We start from the raw sequence: 20713 nt of genomic DNA, 5'->3' as shown, positions 1-20713 counted from the left end.
AAGAGCATGAACCCCTTGGCCAGCTACTTCATGTATGACCAGATATAAACAACCACTTTAACTTTTATTGGAATTGATTTGTCTCTCATGATATATTACATTTTTCTTCTCTAAGCCTCAGTCTCCTCTAGCATGCTAATAGTAGCAGGAGTGGTGGCAGTAGTAGTAATTACAAACACAGTGATAATGACAGCCACCAACCTTCCCAGCTTTCTGGGATGTCAGATGAACTGACAGGTGTAAAGTGCCCAGCACAGTGCCTCCCTAGCACTGTTTCAGGAGGCACTAAGGGAAGCCCCGCAGCAAAAAGACCCTAAGACTTGTCGGTACGGTCTGTCTGCAGAAGGCTGTTGGATTCTGATTTGACAGAGAGTTGAATCATCTTTCTAAATTACTTTCTCTGAGTCCCATTACCCCCATTCTGGAAACGATGAAAACAGTACCTGCCTACCCCCAATGGGACTGCTATGAGAATGAAATGAAATAGCAGGTATAAGAGCATTTGAAAACTATAGATATAAAAGAACATTCTCATTAGTTTAGCCTCCCCCCAAGGCTGCCAGTTTGTCCCATGCCAAACCAAGTATTAACCAGCCAATAGCTCTGCTTGTCATCCCATGGACACAGAGCTCAGAGCTTTCTTAGCAAGAAAATAGCTCCAATGAAAATCATCTCTATTTTCCTGTGAATTATACCTGGAACTCCAGGTACACTCGGGAAAGATGAAAAGAAACGTGTTTGCTCAATAGAAATGTGTGTGCAGGTTGTGGGCAAGCCTCCAAAAAGATGCATGTAGGCACAGAATGGCAACAAGGGAATGAGGCAAACGGCCATCCCACCAACATCCCACCAGCACTGAGGCCAGGAGGGTGCCTGCAGACTTCAAGCCCGTCCCTTCCAACCAAATCGATCTCCTTGAATTCTCTGCATGTGCCTCTTTCTTCTCGTTATGAAGGCTCCTGGAAACACAGCCTTACCTAACTCTGGCAAGCCTCAGAGGCAGAAGTTAATATTTTTTAAAGATGTATTGACGGGGGGGGAACCTGGGTAGCTCAGTCGTTAAGCATCTGCCTTCGGCTCAGGTCATGATCCCAGGGTCCTGGGATCGAACCCTGCAACGGGCTCCCTGCTCTGCAGGAAGCCTGCTTCTCCCTCTCCCACTCCCCCTGCTTGTGTTCCCTTTCTCGTTGTCTCTCTGTCAAATAAATAAATAAAATCTTTAAAAAAAACAAAAAAGATGTATTGCCAAACAATTTTTAAAGTGAAAACTTAGTGAGCCTTAAGCCCACAAGAGCATTTATGTTTTAAACTTCCCACTTTTCTTAGATAGATTACAGGATTTTTTTTTAAGACTTTATTTATTTATTTCAAAAGACAGAGAGAGAGAGAGAGAGAGAGCACAGCAGGGGGGGTGGGAGAGGGAGAGAGAAAAGCAGGCCCCATACCCAGCATGGAGCCCCACAAAGGACTTGATTTCACGACCTGAGCGAAAATCAAGAATTGGACACTCAACCGACTGAGCCACCCAGGTGCCCATGAGATTACAGGATTTAAGACAAGGTGCTAAAAACCTAAGATAATTTCGAACCAGGAAGCATTATGGTCCTTACACAGCTCTTGTTCACCAAGAGCAGGGCCCTCCCTACCCACACACTGCACAATAACCCAGGAAAAAGAGAGGGGAGAACAAGTAGGGGTTTTGTTAAAGCAACCTCTAACCCTGGGATGCAGCTTGCTGACCCCTGCCTCCTTCACCCTCAACCACAAGTGGAGAAGGAAAGGCTTTCACTAAAGACCCAGCCAAATCCATGGGGCTAGAACAGGCCTACTGTCCTAATTCGAGTTAATTTTATGTGCTGTGCTGTCCTTTGCCCTCCCTGGCTACATATCTAAAGGAGGCCTTTTATATAGCCTTCACTCTTTCTGCTACCAAGAACCCTACAAAAGAGCTTCACAGTCATGTCAGTGAAGTAAGAATGCAAATAAAGAAGACCCATTACTTGAGGGTCCTTCCATTCTGATGACTTATATATGTTTCTAAGGTGAAAGGAGTTTAATCTGGTTCCAGAATGACTTACTGGTGACTACTCAGTCAAGTGAAGGGCTTCAATCATTCCACAATGAGGGTCTCCCACGTAGAGGCTCCAGTGGAGTGGTGGATGGGCTAGAGCCAAACTGCCTGAGTTCAAGTCCCAGCTCTGTCTCATATTAGTTATGGGACTTTATACAATTATTAACCAAACTGAGTCGGTTTCCTTGTGTGTAAAATGCAAATTATGATAATACTAACACCCACCTCATAGGGTTGTCTTATAAAAACAAAACAAGCTAGCTGGCAGAGAGCAAGCCCTTGATAAATTGTTGGCCAATATGCCAAGCAGTGTTGTCTTTGAAGCTAAAGAAGCCATATTCTCAGCCTCATTTTTTGAGGCCACCGTTCAGATTCAGGATTAAACACTATATGCCTTTGGCTACATGGGAATGGAAGAAAAATCCAAACCTCAAAATGAAATCCTCAAGTCTCGTTCTGACCTTTTAAGACCCTCCAAAACCTACTCCCATCCTTCCTTCCAAACAGACCTCCTGGTATATTCCTGTACCAATTCTCCAGGTCATCTATCCTTTAAAAACATAACAAGCACCTATGTGCCATATACTGTGCTAAGCATGGTTCTGCCATCTGGTCAACCAGCCTTTGCCTTTCTAGATGGCCTTCACTTGGCTAGCCTTCAAAACAGAGCTCAAGATCAAGCACATCCACAAAGCCCTCCCTAGCTACTCCAACCACCAGGGCTTCCCCTTCTGACCTCTCTGAGGTCTTCAGGCTTCTATTTGGTATTTACCATATATTGATTATTTTGTTATATGGTTAAATTTTATATGCCTAACTAAAGCACAAGTGATTCAAAGGAAGGGATGAATCTTACATTTCTTTGTATAACTCTCACTGACTAGTACTGTGCTTTGCACTTAGAGGGACTCAGCAAATTAGTGATCTACTTGTGGTTTCAAGATGACACAGATAGCACACAGCAAATACATTATCATTCATTTTAAACAGGCTTCTGATCAATACTCCCTTCATAGTGTAGAGACTTAAAGGCTCAATCATCAGACCTAGACTAAGTAGGGGCGCCTGGGTGGTTCAGTCATTAAACATCTGCCTTTGGCTCGGGTCATGATCCCAGAGTCCTGGGATTGAGCCCTGCATTGGGCTCCCTGCTCAGCGCAGAGGCCTGCTTCTCCCTCTCCCACTCCCCCTGTTTGTGTTCCCTCTCTCGCTGTGTCTCTCTCTCTGTCAAATAAATAAATAAAATCTTAAAAAAAAAAAAAAAGACCTAGACTAAGTAGGTTCATGGTTAAATCTGCAACTTACCAGCTGTGTGACCTTGAAGAAGTTACTTAACCTGTCTGTATTCAGTTTCTTCATTTATAAGCTGGGGATAAACAAAGTACCCCACACTTCCTAGGACAGTTATAAGGATGAAGTCAGGTAATACATATAAAGCACTTTCAACAGGACCTGGCACACAGTAATTAACTAATTACTCTATAAAAATTCATTATTATTATTATTACTACTATTTTCCTGAAGTTCAACACATCTGGAATGCCTCAAAAAGCATTTTGTAAAGTATGCTGAGCCTATACAAAAAGCTACTGGATTCAGTATATACAAAATATTTCTCCCTTCTTATTTCGCCAATAAGTTGTTCAAAAAGGCATCTCTTGGGCACCTGGGTGGCTCAGTTGGTTAAGTGTCCAATTATGGATCTCATCTCAGGTCTTGATCTCAGGGTCATGAGTTCAAGCCCCACATTGGGCTCCACAATGAGCATGGAGCCTACTTTAAAAAAAAAAAAAAAGGCATCTCAAATGCTGTTCACATAGATGTGTTCAGTTTGTGAAAATATACTGAGCTACACATTTTCATGTGTATGTTTCTCTCTGCAAACTGTATTTCAATAAAAACTTAGCATTAAAAAAAGGAATCTCTACCTCTACCATTAATCATTTCCCTCAGGTTGCTACAAAATTGGTAATTCTACTGTACCTTCAATTTTACCATAATTCTCAGCAAAATTTTGAGTATGTATACAACTCAAAAAAATATTTTACCCATGGCTTGAAAGAGCAAGGAAGGTCTTAACCAAAGCTGAGTCACTATCTAATACCTCAAGGCTATACAAAGCCATCAAATTCACCACTTTCCCATGAAATACCTCCTTCAGTTATGTTTTTTAGTCTGTCCCAGGCATCAGTGAAAGCAGAAAATTCTGCCTCAAACCCACCAAGTATGGTAATACCTCTTTGTCATCAAAATAGCACATTTGCCATCAAGCCATTTCTCTTTCTCTCTCTCTTTTTTTTTGCTACAACTTTTCAGTGAGTTTTTTTTTAAATATTTTATTTATTTATTTGACAGAGAAAGAGAGATCACAAGTAGGCAGAGAGGTAGGCAGACGGAGAGGGAGAAGCAGGCTCCCCGCTGAGCAGAGAGCCCAATGCGGGGCTCGATCCCAGGACCCCAGGATCATGACCTGAGCTGAAGGCAGACGCTTAACCAACTGAGCCACCCAGGCATCCTTTTTCAATGAGATTTTAATTAAGATCAGTTTTAATGCACAGGCTAAGAGACAAATAACTCTTCAATCATGAGATAAAACGAAACTGCTGACAGAGAGTGGGCAGTTCAAATTCACACTGGCATTTAAAAAACAAAACAAAGAAACTACCAACTTTCTCTCAAGATATTTGCAACGAGGGGGGACATGCTGCTGTGCAACCTCATAAACCAAGTTCTGCAAACTGACTTGCACTCAGCCTGTGCGCCTACAAATGACTCCTGGTCTGAGTTTACTGCAGTCTTCACCACTTTTTTTTTTTAAATATTTTATTTATTTACTTGAGAGAGAGTGAGAGAGAGCCTGAGCTGGGGGAGAGGTAGATGGAGAGGGAGAGGCAGACACCCCATTGAGCATGCGGGACTCAACCCCAGGACCCTGGGATTATGACCTAAGCTGAAGGCAGATGCTTAACCGACTGAGCCACTCAGGAGCCCCAGCCTTCACCACTTCTTACTGGCTTCTTCAGTACAGCACAGAGGTGAAGACCACAGATGTAAAACCTGGCTCCTCCACTTTCCAGCCACATGACACTGTGCACATCATCTCCTCTCATCATTTGTCAAATGGGAAAAATAAGCCTACCTACCTCAGAGCTGTGACTAAGTGAGCTCACGAAATAAGAATATCCTTATTTATTGTTAGATTCAGTAATTGTTTAGCCCAGTGCTGAGTGGTGGTGCACCCTCAATAAATGGCAATTATTATCATCACTATCGTCTCATTTGTATGTGAATTCAATAGCCAAAACCAAGAGGTTAATCATTTTTCAAGTCAATGTGTTTCTTGTTGAGACCAGCCAGTTTACAGAACTGGTCCAACAAATTCTTTCATGTAGCTCATCATACAACAGACACAAAGCAAATAACCACAAAACAGAGCAAATTAAGCTTCCAGATTCGTTAAGTATCCCTGACTGGGAATGCTAAGATGATGCCGTGGACTCTTACTTAAGCAACAATGTTCCAACCAAGTCTTTTGCTTCTTATCGCCAATCTCATACTCCGGTGGCCTCCAGGAAGCCCAGCTCTGTACTTTTTATAAAATTACACATTAAAATACCTAAATAGGCAAAATTAATACTTCCTAAGCATCCTATGCCAGGAGTGTCACCTCTCAGTAGAATATCTATTTATTTTATGATAAATAACAAAAAAAGCTTTCTTGAAATTCTTATTTAGGACAAGAAAATAAATGTAATCTATGCATGGAGCAAAATTAAGTGGGATGACACATCAGCATATTTGTTCTCTACCCATCTCAACACTAAGATTTAGTTAGACATCTGTGTCACTGACTTTAGAACGTCTAGCACCAGTCTAGTAAAATATAACCTAGGCAAACATACTATGTAATTTGTAGTCAAATATTTTGGGTCCCTGAAAAACATAAATACTCACAATACTCACAATTTGCATAAACCTCACATTTTTTAAATTCTTCCAAACAAGAGACTGAAGAAAAATATATCTGAAAGAATATAATGAATGTGCAATCTATATTCTGCAACTCACCTGTAGTGGCCACACAGGAACTCATCAGTGCAAACAAGGCCATCACATAATGAGAAGGCATTTTTATTTCTCCAAAAGTGTGCCCCATTCAGTCACCTCAGCTTCAGACTGTAGACAGTGTTGGCAAATCAAAAGTGGCCTTAAAAGTCCTCCTTTCCAATTTTCAAACTGCCTGTAAAAATAAACATATTTCAAGAAGAAAACTTAATGCAGAAACTGCTTTTCAAAAATACACATTAAAGTGAAATGAAGAATTTCTAAAAAGTATAAGATTCATTGATCTTACAAGATGCCTAGACAGCACTCCAGTAAGCTGATGTGGGGGTGCTAATTACCTAATAAAGATATTTAAAGCAAATACTTTTGTTAAGAAATGCTTAGCTTTAACACTTTAAATCTTTGGTTTTATATAAAATTTTCAGGAATACAGAAGAAAATCAAGATGCACCTATAATAGAACATTACCAGTTACGTTGTGGCACTAAAGTAAATCAATCATGCTTGACACATGAACTTCCTAGTGTCAACAGGAAACAAAACTCTGATCAGAGACTCAGTCTAATGTTATAATTACAGAGTCATCCCAAGGATCAAATTAAAATACATTTAGAATCAATGTGAAAAATAAAGAACCATCAAAAGGAAAGCTCTCTTTTCAACTGTTTGCCAACATTTTAACAGGAGACAAGTCTTCCCTGTCTCTCAACCCCATCTGAGACTCTGGTTACTAGACCAGAGGATCCAGAGGTACTTTCTAACCTTATGCTATCCAGAGCCTTGAATGACAAGTTTTAATGGTGATTTGTTTAACTTGAATATCCCTCCTATGGTCCTAAAGATTACTTCATTTAGACACACCAAATGTATTTTCCAGACCTATATTCCTGAGCCTGGCACAACCCACAGAAATTGTTCAATTCAACAAGCATTTATTGAGCACCTACTATGTTCCAGGCACTGTGTAAGGGCATGATTCCTTCTTATCAGGAATTGAAGGTATCTAGCAACTGGCTAAAAGCACAAAGACCCTGTCTCATCTATGTGCTGAACAAGGCAAGATCATGGAGTTTCCAGGAACCATCTCAAATAGCTGGGAACGGCAGCCTTGGTACCTGTACCCAGGAAACACTAGCTACAGAACCAGCAGCTTGCTACCTTCAGAGACAAAGCCAGTTTGGGTACTTGTAGATGTAGTGCAAAAATATTAAAAAAACAATGGCAAAGGGGCGCCTGGGTGGCTCAGTCGTTAGGCGTCTGCCTTTGGCTCAGGTCATGATTCCAGGTCCTGGGATCAAGCCCCGCATCGGGCTCCCTGCTCAGCGGGAAGCCTGCTTCTCCCTCTCCCACTCCCCCTGTTTGTGTTCCCTCTCTCGCTGTGTCTCTCTCTGTCAAATAAATAAATAAAATCTTTAAAAAAAACAAAAAACAGCCACCCTGATACTCAAATCAGATTCTCTTTAAAAAAAAAAAAGGGCAAAATAAGTTGTTTTTTTTTAAGATTTCATTTATTTATTTGACAGAGAGAGAGAAAGAGCACAAGCAGGGGGAGCAGCAGGCAGAGGGAGAAGCAGGCTCCCCACTGAGCAGGGAGCCTGATGCGGGACTCGATCCCAGGACCCTGGGATCATGACCTGAGCCAAAGGCAGACACTTAACCGACTGAGCCACCCAGGTGTCCTGCAAAATGAGTTTCTAATTAAATGGTCTTAGTTCACTGCATCAAGTGTTAAGAAAAAGATATTTAAATGCCTCTTTTCAGGGGCGTGCTCTCACTCTGTCAAATAGATAAATAAAAAGCTTTAAAAAATATAAATAAATAAATAAAGTAAAATGTCTCTTTTCAAGGGGTGCCCTGGGTGGCTCAGACGATTAAATGTTCGACTCTTGATTTTAGCTCAGGTCATGATCTCAGGGTTGTGAGATGGAGCCCTGTGTTGGGCTCCACACTGGGCATGGAGCCTGCTTAAGATTCTCTCTCTCCCTTTCCCCCTCCCCTGACCCCCCTCCCTCTCTAAAAAAACTTTTTTAAAAAAGGGCTCTTTTCAGTAGTACACTAATTGCCTGTAACGAGGGAAAGAGGATGACTGGGGGCAGTGATGGGAGCACAGGAGCCTTTTCACTAATTCCCGTTTGAGTTTTCTACTATTGGGGTTTTGCAAGTATTACCTATCCAGAAATAATAATAAAGTTCTAACATCCAAAAGAATTTTTTACATATGCCTTGAAACTAAATTATTACCTATGCAAGAGGTACTGTTGTTCAAACTTGATGCACGATAGTGATTAAAAGCCTAGTACGAACAGAAAATGGATTATGATGGCAGTTAAAAGCCTGCCTAGGTATGAATCCACTCTGCCACCTACCAAATGGGTTATGCTGGGAGGATTATTCTGCACGCGTGAACCCATCGTATGGGCCACTGTGAGGATTACATTAGCGAGCACACGTGTGTGCGTGCATGTGTGTGTGTGTGTGTGTGTGTGTGTATAAAGCTTAGAACAGTGGGGAACACATAATAAGCAATCAATAAATGTTACCTGTCCATTCCTTTTGAGGTATACTTATACCAATGAAGTGGAGAAATTAGGATGTGGTTATTTATATAATCCTTAGCTACTATAAAATCAATTCAATCTTTTGTTTACTGAAATATGAGTATTTCAACAGACACAAAAAGGAGGTAAGCTAAAGAATGGAACCACTAAAAGAACAAAATGACCAGTCAAGTAGAGAGGCACAAGTCATTAGTGACACAATGGTCTTGTCTCAAAAAGTGCCTAAGTAGATAATTTTGGAAAGCATGAAATGACTTCAATCACCCCTTTAAGTCCAACACTGCTGTCACCATAATTCCACATCATCTTGAATGAAATGGAAGTCTCCTCTGTGAACTTAAAAAGTCAACGACAGCAGGGTGCCTGGGTGCCTCAGTTGGTCAGCTCAGGTCATGATCTCAGGGTTGTGAGATCGAGCCCCGCATCAGGCTGCTTGAAAGATTCTCTCTCTCCCTCTCCCTCCCCATCTGCCTCTTCTCCCGCTTATGCTCTCTCTCTAATAAATAGTCTTAAAAAAAAAAAAGTCAATGACAGCAAAGATAATTTGACCCTATTTTTTCCCTCCAACAAATTAAATTTCCTGAATGGATTGATAAAGAAAACTCTCTCCAAAAGAATATGCTATTTCAGCAAATGCTAAGAGCAATTTTCATAAAGCAGAAACCCTGTAAGGAGATCCCAGAAGATGGCTTCCCAGAGGATTTTTATGGAGCACATAAACTATAACCAGCACGAGGCTTGCGGGAATATTTAATGAGCTTATGTCCCCCCCTGGCCGCAGCTGCAGAGGGTCTGTGGGACTGTGAGCATTAATCCAGGGGCTTAACCCAGGTCTGAACGAACCTGTGGAAAGAAAGGCAAAAGCTTCTATTAAAAATATAGACTGCAAATTGCTGACAAGAATATTGGGCAATTATTAAAATGCAGCAATTACAGATATAACAGAGCCAAGCTAAACAGTTTGATGCCCAAAGGCAAACCACAGCAAGTTTATACCGGATCTTAAAACATCTCCGAGGAAGTCCAAGACAAGTTGAAACTACACACTGCTGCTTCTAACAAAGAGGGAGCTTTTCTTCTTTTAGCTTAAAAGTCCCTCCGTAATGTAACTTGTTCAAAAAGAAAATAAACTGCAGAGTTTTTGTCTAATCTTCTCAATGTGGTGACAGGAGGAGGAGAATAAAAAGGGAAGCATGTCATTCCCATTCTGTGGAACTCCAATATTGGCCAAGACTTGCACACATCAGCACCTTAACGTACAGCCTAGGGATCAGTTCCCCAACTAGAAGAATGCTGGATGATCGAGGTTCCCAGAAAGTTGTAGATTGGAAATACAAACTCCTCTTTTGTTCTGTAAGGTTATATCACACTCAATTTGCAAAGAGTAGGGACTCCCCACCCTGGGTTTCTAAACTCACTGAATATCTTTGGTCTTTATAAACTAAATGCTTCCTTGAGAAATATAAATAAAGTACTCTGTGATCTTGAAAGAACAATTTGGGGTCCACTGTGCAACATTTTGTCCACATTGCAAAGCAATGTGTTGCATTCAAAGGGTACCAGTACTTTTAGTGTCTACAAATGAGCAAAAAAAAATTCTGAGAGCTTAATGGACATAAAATACACACACACACACACACACACACACACACAAATGTGATACTAATTCTCCTAATTTCAGAGTTCCTCTGTGTCTATTTCTGAGGCCATTAAACAGAGTGTGCTGCCCCACATTCGCTAGTGATCCAATAGCATGCACAGGTAAAGAGCAGGATTAGCTGAAAAACCCCTACCCAAATGAAAACCATCATGGGTTAAACCAGTGTTCAAAAGGAACCGGTTGGGAACAGTATTCCCTGGGTTGATCGGGATGTTTTTTTAAAAAGGCATAACTTTCTCTATCTTAGAGGGAAAACATGGTAAAATGATGTCTGGCAACAGGCTAAAAGCCAGCAAGAGAAATTACTAACTTCCCCTTACATGTCTAACACAGATGGCTATATACATGAGATTATTTAAGATCAGAATTTACAATGAACTTGGAGTGTATCAATTTCTCAATTAAAGGAACTGGCATGCTAGAGATAAGTAACAGCTTTTAAAGCTGGAAGAGATCAACATGATTTCATTGATGAAGAGGAACCCAAACTCCAAGCCCAGCACTTGCCCAGGGTAATATAGCAATGCTAAGACTAGAAACCAGGTCTTCCCATGACAGGCTCTACCTCCTAGATCCAGATCTGTCACCACAAACAAGGGAACAATTTTCTCCCTCTCAATTCTCAATCTCTGATAACAGAACAGTTTTTCCAAGAGAGAGAGAAGCCTGCCAGAGCTGCCATCAGACAATGGGACCTGCATGTTGACATATACCCTCTACACAAATCATTACTGATCACAATCCGTGACTTGACTTCAGGACTATAGGTGGCAACTCTAACAAATAAAGAATCCTTGATAATGCTGTAGGACTCCAAGTTCTCTGAAAATGCAAAGGGCAAGATGAAGCACAAACTTGTATATTGTCATATCTTAACACTAAGACTATTCAGGAAAATATTCAACAAATTTTAAGATCTTCAAGACAGAGATATATTGAGTGGGATAAAAAAAAAAATACCATTCCCTAAACTCAAATGGTAAATAACACCTGAATTTCTGGTACCTTAAACATGAAATTATTTTTCAGCAGATCATTAAAATGTCTCTGGTCTGACACGTAAGTGAATTTTTGAGAGAGAAATATACTGTTAAGTCTGAAAGCGGGTAGAGGAACTGTTCTGATGATTATTCAACATGTTATTCAGGGGATTTAGAAAAGAGGCAGGATGGATGACATCAATATCTAGCTTGGCAGCCTGTAAAAAGGGGTATACAGGATGCAGAAGAGATACTGTTGTTTGTCTAATGACATTTGGATGCCCTTTGAGACCTGTACACAGAAAAAGCAAAGCCACCTTACCGAATCACAACAGCAGCTCTCAGATTTCCTACTATAAAGAGAAACTGGTAATTCGAAATCCCCATTTTCAGAGAGATTTGGCAAAAGGGGAAAAGTCCTGGGTTTGGATAAGAAATCTTTGGAATCCAGTCACCTGGGTGGCGCAGTCAGTTAAGCATTTGACTCTTGGTCCTGATCTCAGAGTCATGAGATTGAGCTCCATGTCAGGCTCCACACTCAGCATGGAGTCTGCTTAAGTTTCTCTCTCCCTCCCCACACCTCACTCTCTATAAAATGAATAAATCTTTTTTAAAAAATAAAAGTAAAAACTAAAAAATTTTTTTTAAATCTTTGGAATCGCATTCAAACACATTTAACAAATATTTACTACTATAAACCAGGCACTGTTGAAGATGCCAAGGATATAGCAGTGAAAAAAGGAGCCAAAAATCTTGCCCTCATGGAGCTTATATTCCTGATAGAAGTAAAACCATTTGTTACATTAGGCAAGATATTTAATTTCCTGAGCTTCATGTCTTCCTTCAGCAAGTCTTTAGTTATTGCTTACTCCATGCCAAGCAATGGGAATATAATGGCCAAGCAAAGAGATATGTTCTTTGTCCTCAGGGGCTGGTGGGATAAACCAACCAATATTCACAAATTTGTAATTAGACACTATGCTAAGAGATCTAAAGGAAAAGTACCCACAACCTGAAGGATAAGTGGAGGGTGAGGGATAACATTACAGGTAGAGGAACTATTACAGGTCTCTGATGCTGGAGGGAGAAAGGCTGAAAATCCAAAAGGGAAAAGGAGAGGAATAAGGCTCAAGAAAGGGTTTAAGCAGGTAAGTGCTGGGATCTACTGGGTTAAGATTTCCCTGGGACAGGGGTACCTGGCTAGCTCATTTGGTAGAGCTATGACTCTTGATCTTAGGATCATGAGTTCAAGCCCCATGTTGGGCATAGAATTAACTTTAAAAAAAAAAAAAAGATTTTCCTGGTATAGGCCCTATGGAAAACAGTATGGAGAGTCCTCAAAAAATTAAAAATAGAACTACCATATGATCTAGCAACTCCACTTCTGGGTATATATCCAAAGGAAATGAAATCACTATGTTGAAGAGATACCTGTACCCCTATGTTCCAGCCAAGACCTGGAAACAACCTAAGCATCCATCAAAAGATGAATGGATAAAGAAAATACAGTATATATGCACAATGGAATACTATTCGGCCACACACACACACACACACACACACACACACACAAAGGAAATCCTGCATTTGCAACAACATAGATGGACCTCATGGGCATTATGCTAAGTGAAATAAGTCAAACAGAGAAAGACAAATAGTGTATGAGCTCACTTGTATGTAGAATCTAAGCCAAACTCATAGAAACAGAACAGGGGCACCTGGGTGGCTCAGTCGGTTAATCATCTGACTCTTGATCTCAGCTCAGGTCTTTATCTCAGGGTCTTGAGTTCAAACCCCACGTTGGGCTCCACACTAGGTGTGGAGTCAACTGAAAAGAAGGAAAGAAAGAAAGGAAAGAAAGGAAAGAAAGGAAAGAAAGGAAAGAAAGGAAAGAAAGGAAGGAAGGAAGGAAGGAAGGAAGGAAGGAAGGAAGGAAGGAAGGAAGGAAAGAAAGAAAGAAAGAAAGAAAGAAAGAAAGAAAGAAAGAAAGAAAGAAAGAAAGAAAAGAAAGAAAGAGAAAGAAAAGGAACAGAGAACAGAGAACAGATTGGTGGTTGCCAGAGGTAAGGGGTAGGGGGAGTGGGGGAAGGTGGTCAAAAGGTACAAACATCAGTTATAAGATAAATTAAGTCCTGGGAATATAATATACAACAGGATGACAACATGTTAACAATACTGTATGGTATATTTGAAAGTTGCTAAGAGAGTAAATCTTAAAAGTTTTCATCACAAGAAAAGAAATGTGTAACTAAGTGTGGTGATGGACATTAAGTAAACTTATATTGTGGTGATCATTTTGCTATATATACATATATGTCACTATGTTTTACACCTTAAACTTACACAATGCTTTGTGTCAATTATAACTCAATACAACTAGAAAAAAATAAAAATTAAAAATAAATAAAGATTTCCTTGAGTACCCTATAGAAAACAGACCGAAGGGAGCCCACAGTGCATGGAAGATCCATTGAGACTCTTAAAGCAGAGGAGCGCCTATCTGGCTCAGTGGGTAGAACTTGCGACTCTTGATCCTGGGGTTGTAAGTTTGAGCCCCACATTGGGTATAAAGATTATTTAAAAATAAAATCTTTAATTAAAAAAAAAGACTCTTATAGCAGATTAGACAAGAGGTTTAGATCAGAATGGAGCCCCGGTTTCTTCTTCTATTTTTTTTAAGATTTTATTTATTTATTTGAGAGAGAGAGAGAGCACACATGCATACACATGAGCAGGGGGGAGGGGCAGAGGGAGAAGCAAGCTCCTGATGAGCAGGGAGCCCCAGGATCCTGGATTCCAGGACCCTGAGACCACGACCTGAGCCGAAATCAAGAGTCAGACGCTTAACCAACTGAGCCACCCAGATGCCCTAACCCCGTCTCTTCATTTTTAAGATGAAACTAACCCTACTTAACACCACAGGGTCATTCCAAGAATCAAATGAGATTATACATGTAACAGCAGAGAGCTATCATTATTTGTCACAGTTGACTATCTCTACAAAGGAGAATGATCCTGAGGCCTAAGATTCATTTAAAATCCCACCATTCTGTGGCTGCCAGGGGCAGGAAAAAAAAGAATTACTTTTGAACTACCTTACATATGGGAAGGAATTCCACATGAAGATTCAATGGGAAGGGAGGCAGGAGGTGCAGAGGTTACAAGATGTGCAGAGAAGATGGACTACTCTCCCCGGCACCTCCAGGGCCTGGCCCACCCTCACTCTTTTTTTTTTTTTTTAAGATTTATTTATTTATTTGAGAGAGCGAGAATGAGAGAGAGAAAGTACATGAGAGGGGGAAGGGTTAGAGGGAGAAGCAGGCTCCTCGCTGAGCAGGGAGCCCGATGCGGGACTCGATCCTGGGACTCCAGCATCATGACCTGAGCCGAAGGCAGTTGCTTAACCAACTGAGCCAGCCAGGCGCCCCCCACCCTCACTCTTGACTGAGAGTGGGACCAACATATCTCTGGCCCCAGCATCCTTAGTTTCTTTCAGGCTCACCTTCAGTCAGTCCTTAAAGCCCTTCTGTCTATCCCAAGCACAGCAGACCTCATTGCCCAAGCAAAATACAGCAGAAAGGGGAGGATGGGCATGGATACATTTCACATTGTTGTGAAAGACCGCGTTTTGTTCAAGTTCACAAACTAGGATTTTTCACCCACCCTTGCAATATTCCAAGACCCACCTTTCACATTTAATATTTTTGCATCCAAAGACTTCTTTTGCTTGTAATTTTAAGCTAAAATTAACAGAGAACTGTGTGCTTGGGGATTCCAAACATGGCCTAACCAGACATGTTCACTTTGGACAGCCTCTACCACCCCCTTATCTGTAAGATGTTAATGACATTCTGATTGTAATATATGAGATAGAACATGGGCACGGTACCTAAAACAATACCAGGCCCACACAGTACATTTAAAAAAAACAAAAATAGTCATTGAGGTTTTTTACAGTTAAAATACCCCTAGACTTTCAAAAAACCAAGCAAACTACTAGTAGCAAAATAATATAGTTTATATCAAATTTTTATTAATTTGGGGATTAGACTTCATTGTCTAGAATTAAAAAAAAAAAAAAACCTACATTACCAAGAAATGATGACTCCAAACTCAATACAAGATAGGAGTCCTAAAGATAGTCATAAGATTGCAAAGCTGTTCTGAAAGGGTGGTAAAGCTACTGTCTCAACAACTCTGGTATAAGTTACAGGGATCTGGCTGCATGGGCCCTCCTTGACTCTACCTTATGATTCCCAAATTAGCTTCAGGGGTTTAGCTGGAAGCTGAGGAACTCAGCCTGGCACGGTCACCAACCAAAGTGCCTGGAGTAAGGAATCAGCTATCACCAAAAGGGCTTATTAAATCACAGAAGCTGCAATTATTCCAGCAAAAGTCAACACATTTGAATATCCTCAGTACACCAGTCATCATCCTTTAGGCCCTAGCAAGCAAGGACTAAGCCATTAAAAAAACTTTGGGGAAGCTACATCTATTAGACCTCCATTAGACTATTTTGCACAATATACAGTAATTTACTCAAATATTTTAGTCACATGATTATTTATATTCACAGGGATTCTGCAAATATACGAATTCAGAATAAACACTTCAGCAATAGACTATTCTATTCTGCTAATTGCAATTAAGCACTTACTTTTTTCTTCCTCTCACTGACTTCCAATATAACATTCTATCTCGTAAATGCAGGAAATCCTTCAATAGATAACATTTCCATTATTTAACTGATATTATTTGGTAAAAAGAGGGCTCAGCAGCCAAGGCATGTGAAACATTAAGAATTAAAACCCTTCGGGGCGCCTGGGTGGCTCAGTCCGTGAAGCATCTGCCTTCAGCTCAGGTTATGATCCCAGGGTCCTGGGATCAAGCTCCACATCGGGCTCCCTGCTTGGCGGGGAGCCTGCTTCTCCCTCTCCCACTCCTCCTGCTTGTGTTCCTGGTCTCTCTCTCTCTCTCTCTGTCAAATAAATAAATAAAATCTTTAAAAAAGAAAAAGAAAAGAATTAAAACCCTTCAATGGTCATCCACTGCTGTCAAAGATAAAAACCAAAACCCTGCCCATGACTGCTGGATGTTGACTACTTAGTCTGACCTCATCCTCTGCATGCTCCAGCCACACCTGCCTCAATTCTGTCCCACAAAAGGACCAAGCCCTTGCTTCCAGAAACAGTGCTCCAACTGTGTTGGAACTCAATGACCTTCCATAGTCTCCCTAACACAGCCGCTTACCAATATCTTCAGGTCTCAACTCTGTGTATAAGCACTACCTCTTTAAGGAAGCCTCCTATTCCCTTTGAAGAAGTTAAACTTGGACATGGAATGTAGTGCAAATTAAATCTGCAGGTAAATGTTTATGTGATGATTTCGCTACAGGTATGGCTTCCTACACCTGTTCACTCTAGAAAGAAGGATCTCAGTCTAGCTGGTAGTAGTAATAGTCTACATACTTGGCATACAGTAGGCATCCAATGAAGGTACCATAATGGGTAGCAAGTATAAAACATGACTATGTACATTCCAGTTAAAAGTATGGAAGGATGGTGAGTTATCAAAATATTTCTCAATAATAAATGATAAACCAACAAATAAGAGCTGTGTATAAGAAAGAACCTATACCTCAGGCAGCTTCAAAGGAACAGGAGAGACAGGAGTTCTGATATCTACGTGTTTTACAAGCTCAGACAAGTCACTCCATTCTGGGCTTTAATTTCTTCATCTCTAATATGAAGAGATAAAACAAGAAAATCTTTTATTCTATACCTTACTTATAGTTGTCCTTATATGGACTAACAACTAATTCTGAATCCCTCCTATAAAATGAGACTTCAAATACAGTTGTGGAAATTTGAAATACATGATCATGTAATGGCTAGTACGAATGACTTCACAAAACTGGAAGGTATTATCCAAGAAAAACATTCAGTTTGACAACATAAGTGTAAATAAGATACTAATACTACAGTAGCTATTTTTAATACATAGCTTATATAAACAAAAAATACTTAAATCATTATTTTCTGAGCACTGTAGGCACACACAAAACTTAAATTTTGTCAGATCTGCCCATTTTATCAGAACTGCCTATTTTGGGGGCACCTGGGTGGCTCAGTCAGTTAAGCGTCTGCCTTCGGCTCAGGTCATGATCCCAGGGTCCTGGGATCGAGCCCCGCATCGGGCTCCCTGCTCAGCAGAGAGCCTCCTTCTCCTTCTCCCTCTGCCTCTTCCTCTGCTTGTGCTCTCTCTCTCTCTCTCTCTCTCTCTCTCAAATAAATAAAAAAACTCTTAAAAAAAAAAACCCTGCCATTTTCCTCAAACTCCATGAACTCTACTCATTCCCCTCACCTCATTCTAAAAACCATTCTGATTAATCCCACCCACTGTGAACACAGTCTCCTTAACATTTTGTGTTTAACTTGTTCCATGTTATCTTCTACTCAGAGCCAACCCAGAATGTTAGAAATAGAGAACATTCACTCCAGCCCTCTAATTTCACAGATTAGCAAACCAGGAATTAGAAAGGCTCAGTGACTGGCCCACCGTTACACAGCCAGTTAGTAGCACAGCCAAGACTTGTCCACATGCTGCTTTGTAATTATTCTGTGGTTGTTCGTGTTTTTATTCCACATTCCCCTTCTCATTTAGAGACTAACACCCTGCTTTCCTCTTCTGACCCCACAAAATATCTCAGCTACCACCTACTGAGTACCTACTGTGTTTTTCACAATGTCTCATTTCATCCTCTCAACAACCCAAGAAGACAGACATCTATAGTGAGAAAAGTGAGGCTCCCAGACACTCGACCACCCCTGGGCCACCAGCTGGTTAAGTCCTGGCACCAGCTTTTGAGCCCAGGTCTGTCTGATTCTCTTAACACTACAAACGGGAGCTTCTCCTCTATGGAGGCCAACCAGGCCCTGAACAGACGGTTACCTTCTAGCTAGTGGGCAGCCTGATTCAATCCGACCTGAGGTAACTTATTTTGTTTTGAAACCAGAGAGGCGAGGCTCAATTAGCAGTTTTATTTTACTTCATTCATTCACTCAATAAACATGTATTAGAACCTACCACGTGCCAGGCACTTGTTCAGGAAGCTGGGGACATGACAGTGAACTAAACATGACACTGTTTTCATGGAGTTTACCTTCTCATGGGGGAGACAGACAACAACTTTGTAATGTGTCAAGTGATGGAAGTCATATGAAAGAAAAATAAAGCAGGTTAAGGAGAAAGAGTGTTGAGAGGAGGGATGTTATTTTAGATAGGATGCTCATGGAAGGTGTGATGTTGTGATTTATAATGGAGAAATATATATTTGGTCTTCATCCCTGTTTCCGGCACAAAGTTCCTAAAATCCCTGGAATTTCCTAAGTGATGACAGGAATAAAGGTGTCTTTTGTTGTGTTAATGAGGAGACCTCCAGACCCTACCTCAGAATAGGGCTGCTTACCAGGAGAACCAATCAGGTCATTAGAGGGTTGGACCTTTCAGTTCTTTTTCAGAGAGGAGCTAGAGGTTGACTCAACTGCCAATGGCCAAAGATTTTATCAATCATGCCTATGAACATAGCCTCTGTAAAAAAAACCCAAAGGATGGGGTTTGGAGAGCTGCCATGTTGGTAAATACATAGAGACTGGGGAGAGTGGCTTGCCCAGACAGTGTGGAAGCTCTATGCCCTTTTCCCACACCTTGCCCTATGCATCTCTTCCATCTGGCTGTTCCTGAGTTATATTCTTTTTTTTTTTTAAGATTTTATTTGACAGAGAGAGAGAGGCAGTGAGAGAGGGAACACGAGCAGGGGGAGTGGAAGAAGGAGAAGCAGGCTTCCCATGGAGAAGGGAGCCTGATTCAGGGCCCGATCCCAGGACCCTGGGATCATGACCTGAGCCGAAGGCAGACACCTAACGACTGAGCCACCCAGGCACACCGCTGAGTTATATTCTTTTATAAGAAACCAGTAATCTAGTAAGTAAATGTTTTTCTGAGTTCTGCGAGCCGCTCTAGCAAATTAATCAAACCCGAAGAGGGGGTGGTGGGAACCTCCAATCTGTAGCCTGGGCTTGTGACCCCTCAAGTGAGAGGGCAGTCTTATGCAACTAAGCTCTTATCCTGTAGGATCTAAGGTTATCTCTCCAGGTAGATGGTAAATAGCGTCAGAATTGGTGGTGTTAGGGAAGACACCCCCCCACACACACACACACAGTGGAATTGGTTACCAGTTAGAGGGCCTGTCAGATGAGGTAGCATTTGAGCACAGGGATGTGAGACAGAGCTATGAAAGAAACGCATCCCAGACAGTGGGGATAGCAAGTGTAAAGTGTAAAGTACACACTTGGTGTGTTCGCAGAGCAGACTACATACAGCACGGTATAGCGGGAAGTGTGGGGGCCGCCCCCCGCCTACCTGGGTTCAAATTCCTGCCCTGCCTCTTCCTACCAGTGTAGCTGTGGGCAGCTTACTAAATACCTCCAAGTCTCAGCTATAAAGTAGAAATAATGATTCTATTTCCCTAATGGGTTTGTTATTAGAATTAAGTAAATTAATAACACACAAAGCACTTAATACCTAGTATGTTCTTAGGTTTCAGGAAATGGTGGCTATGAATTTTAACTAGGTCATTGATAACATCTCCGTTCAAGACAATTTATTTTCAACTTGATAGTTTTGAATCCAAGGGTTAAATTACGCGGTTAGCTTTGTACATGGCCAATAACTTCCTCCTCAACCTTCGACTTCCTTAGCTGGGCTTCCTGTCCTGATGAGGAGGACTCTGTGGGAACCACACTGATGTTATCACAAAAAGAGCAGGAGGCAAATCACTCTAGCATCTCTGTTACACTATTACAGATTATACTCTTCATTCAATATAACCCCTATCTCCAAGAATCAGATGCTTCTTCCGAACTATAATTTATTGTCCCTTGGATTTAAGTCATTGGTTTCATAAAACAGATCTCACGAGTCTTGACTCCTCACTAGCATCACTGACAGATGCAGGTGGTAATTTCAACTGCAATCCTGTCTTGAGAAGGGTTAAAACTTCTCTTCAAAATTAGGACATAATTTAATTTAAAAAAAAAAAAAAACCCTTTCTCCATTGTCCTTTTGGCCTAAACTTAATGTTTCTTTTCAAAGAAATTAGAACATCAAAGCAAAATTCAAGAGTCATCTGGCCTGGCAGTCTCCAGATTGTTCCTTAGAGCACAGCCCTGAAGCAACTCAGGAAGGTACAGTGAGTGGCCCTGTGGATGGGCCCAGAGCCAAGGGAAGATGTTGGGGCCGCAGGGAAATTCTGCTCCTCTGCCCTATACCCTCTCCCCCTGCTCTTTTCTTTAATGCTATGTTTACTTTTCATCTGTGC

The 20713-nt window shown here is 41.1% G+C and overlaps 1 protein-coding gene across 1 annotated transcript in view; it reads right to left on the bottom strand.

Annotated features, from left to right (window-relative positions):
- The window catches only part of TGFBR3 (transforming growth factor beta receptor 3), a 196519-nt gene that overhangs the window by 166015 nt on the left and 9791 nt on the right, over nucleotides 1-20713 (bottom strand). The window contains exon 2 of the mRNA XM_028087662.1: nucleotides 6140-6311. Within this exon, the coding sequence (XP_027943463.1) occupies nucleotides 6140-6227 (88 nt within the window). The 5' untranslated portion in view covers nucleotides 6228-6311. The remainder of the gene's footprint in view (nucleotides 1-6139; nucleotides 6312-20713) is intronic.

Source organism: Eumetopias jubatus, unplaced genomic scaffold (genome assembly GCF_037043125.1).
Source record: "Eumetopias jubatus isolate StellerSeaLion01/CBP00866 unplaced genomic scaffold, mEumJub1_p1.0 scaffold_4, whole genome shotgun sequence".
Taxonomy (NCBI): domain Eukaryota; kingdom Metazoa; phylum Chordata; class Mammalia; order Carnivora; family Otariidae; genus Eumetopias; species Eumetopias jubatus.
This window is presented reverse-complemented; position numbering and strand designations above follow the sequence as displayed.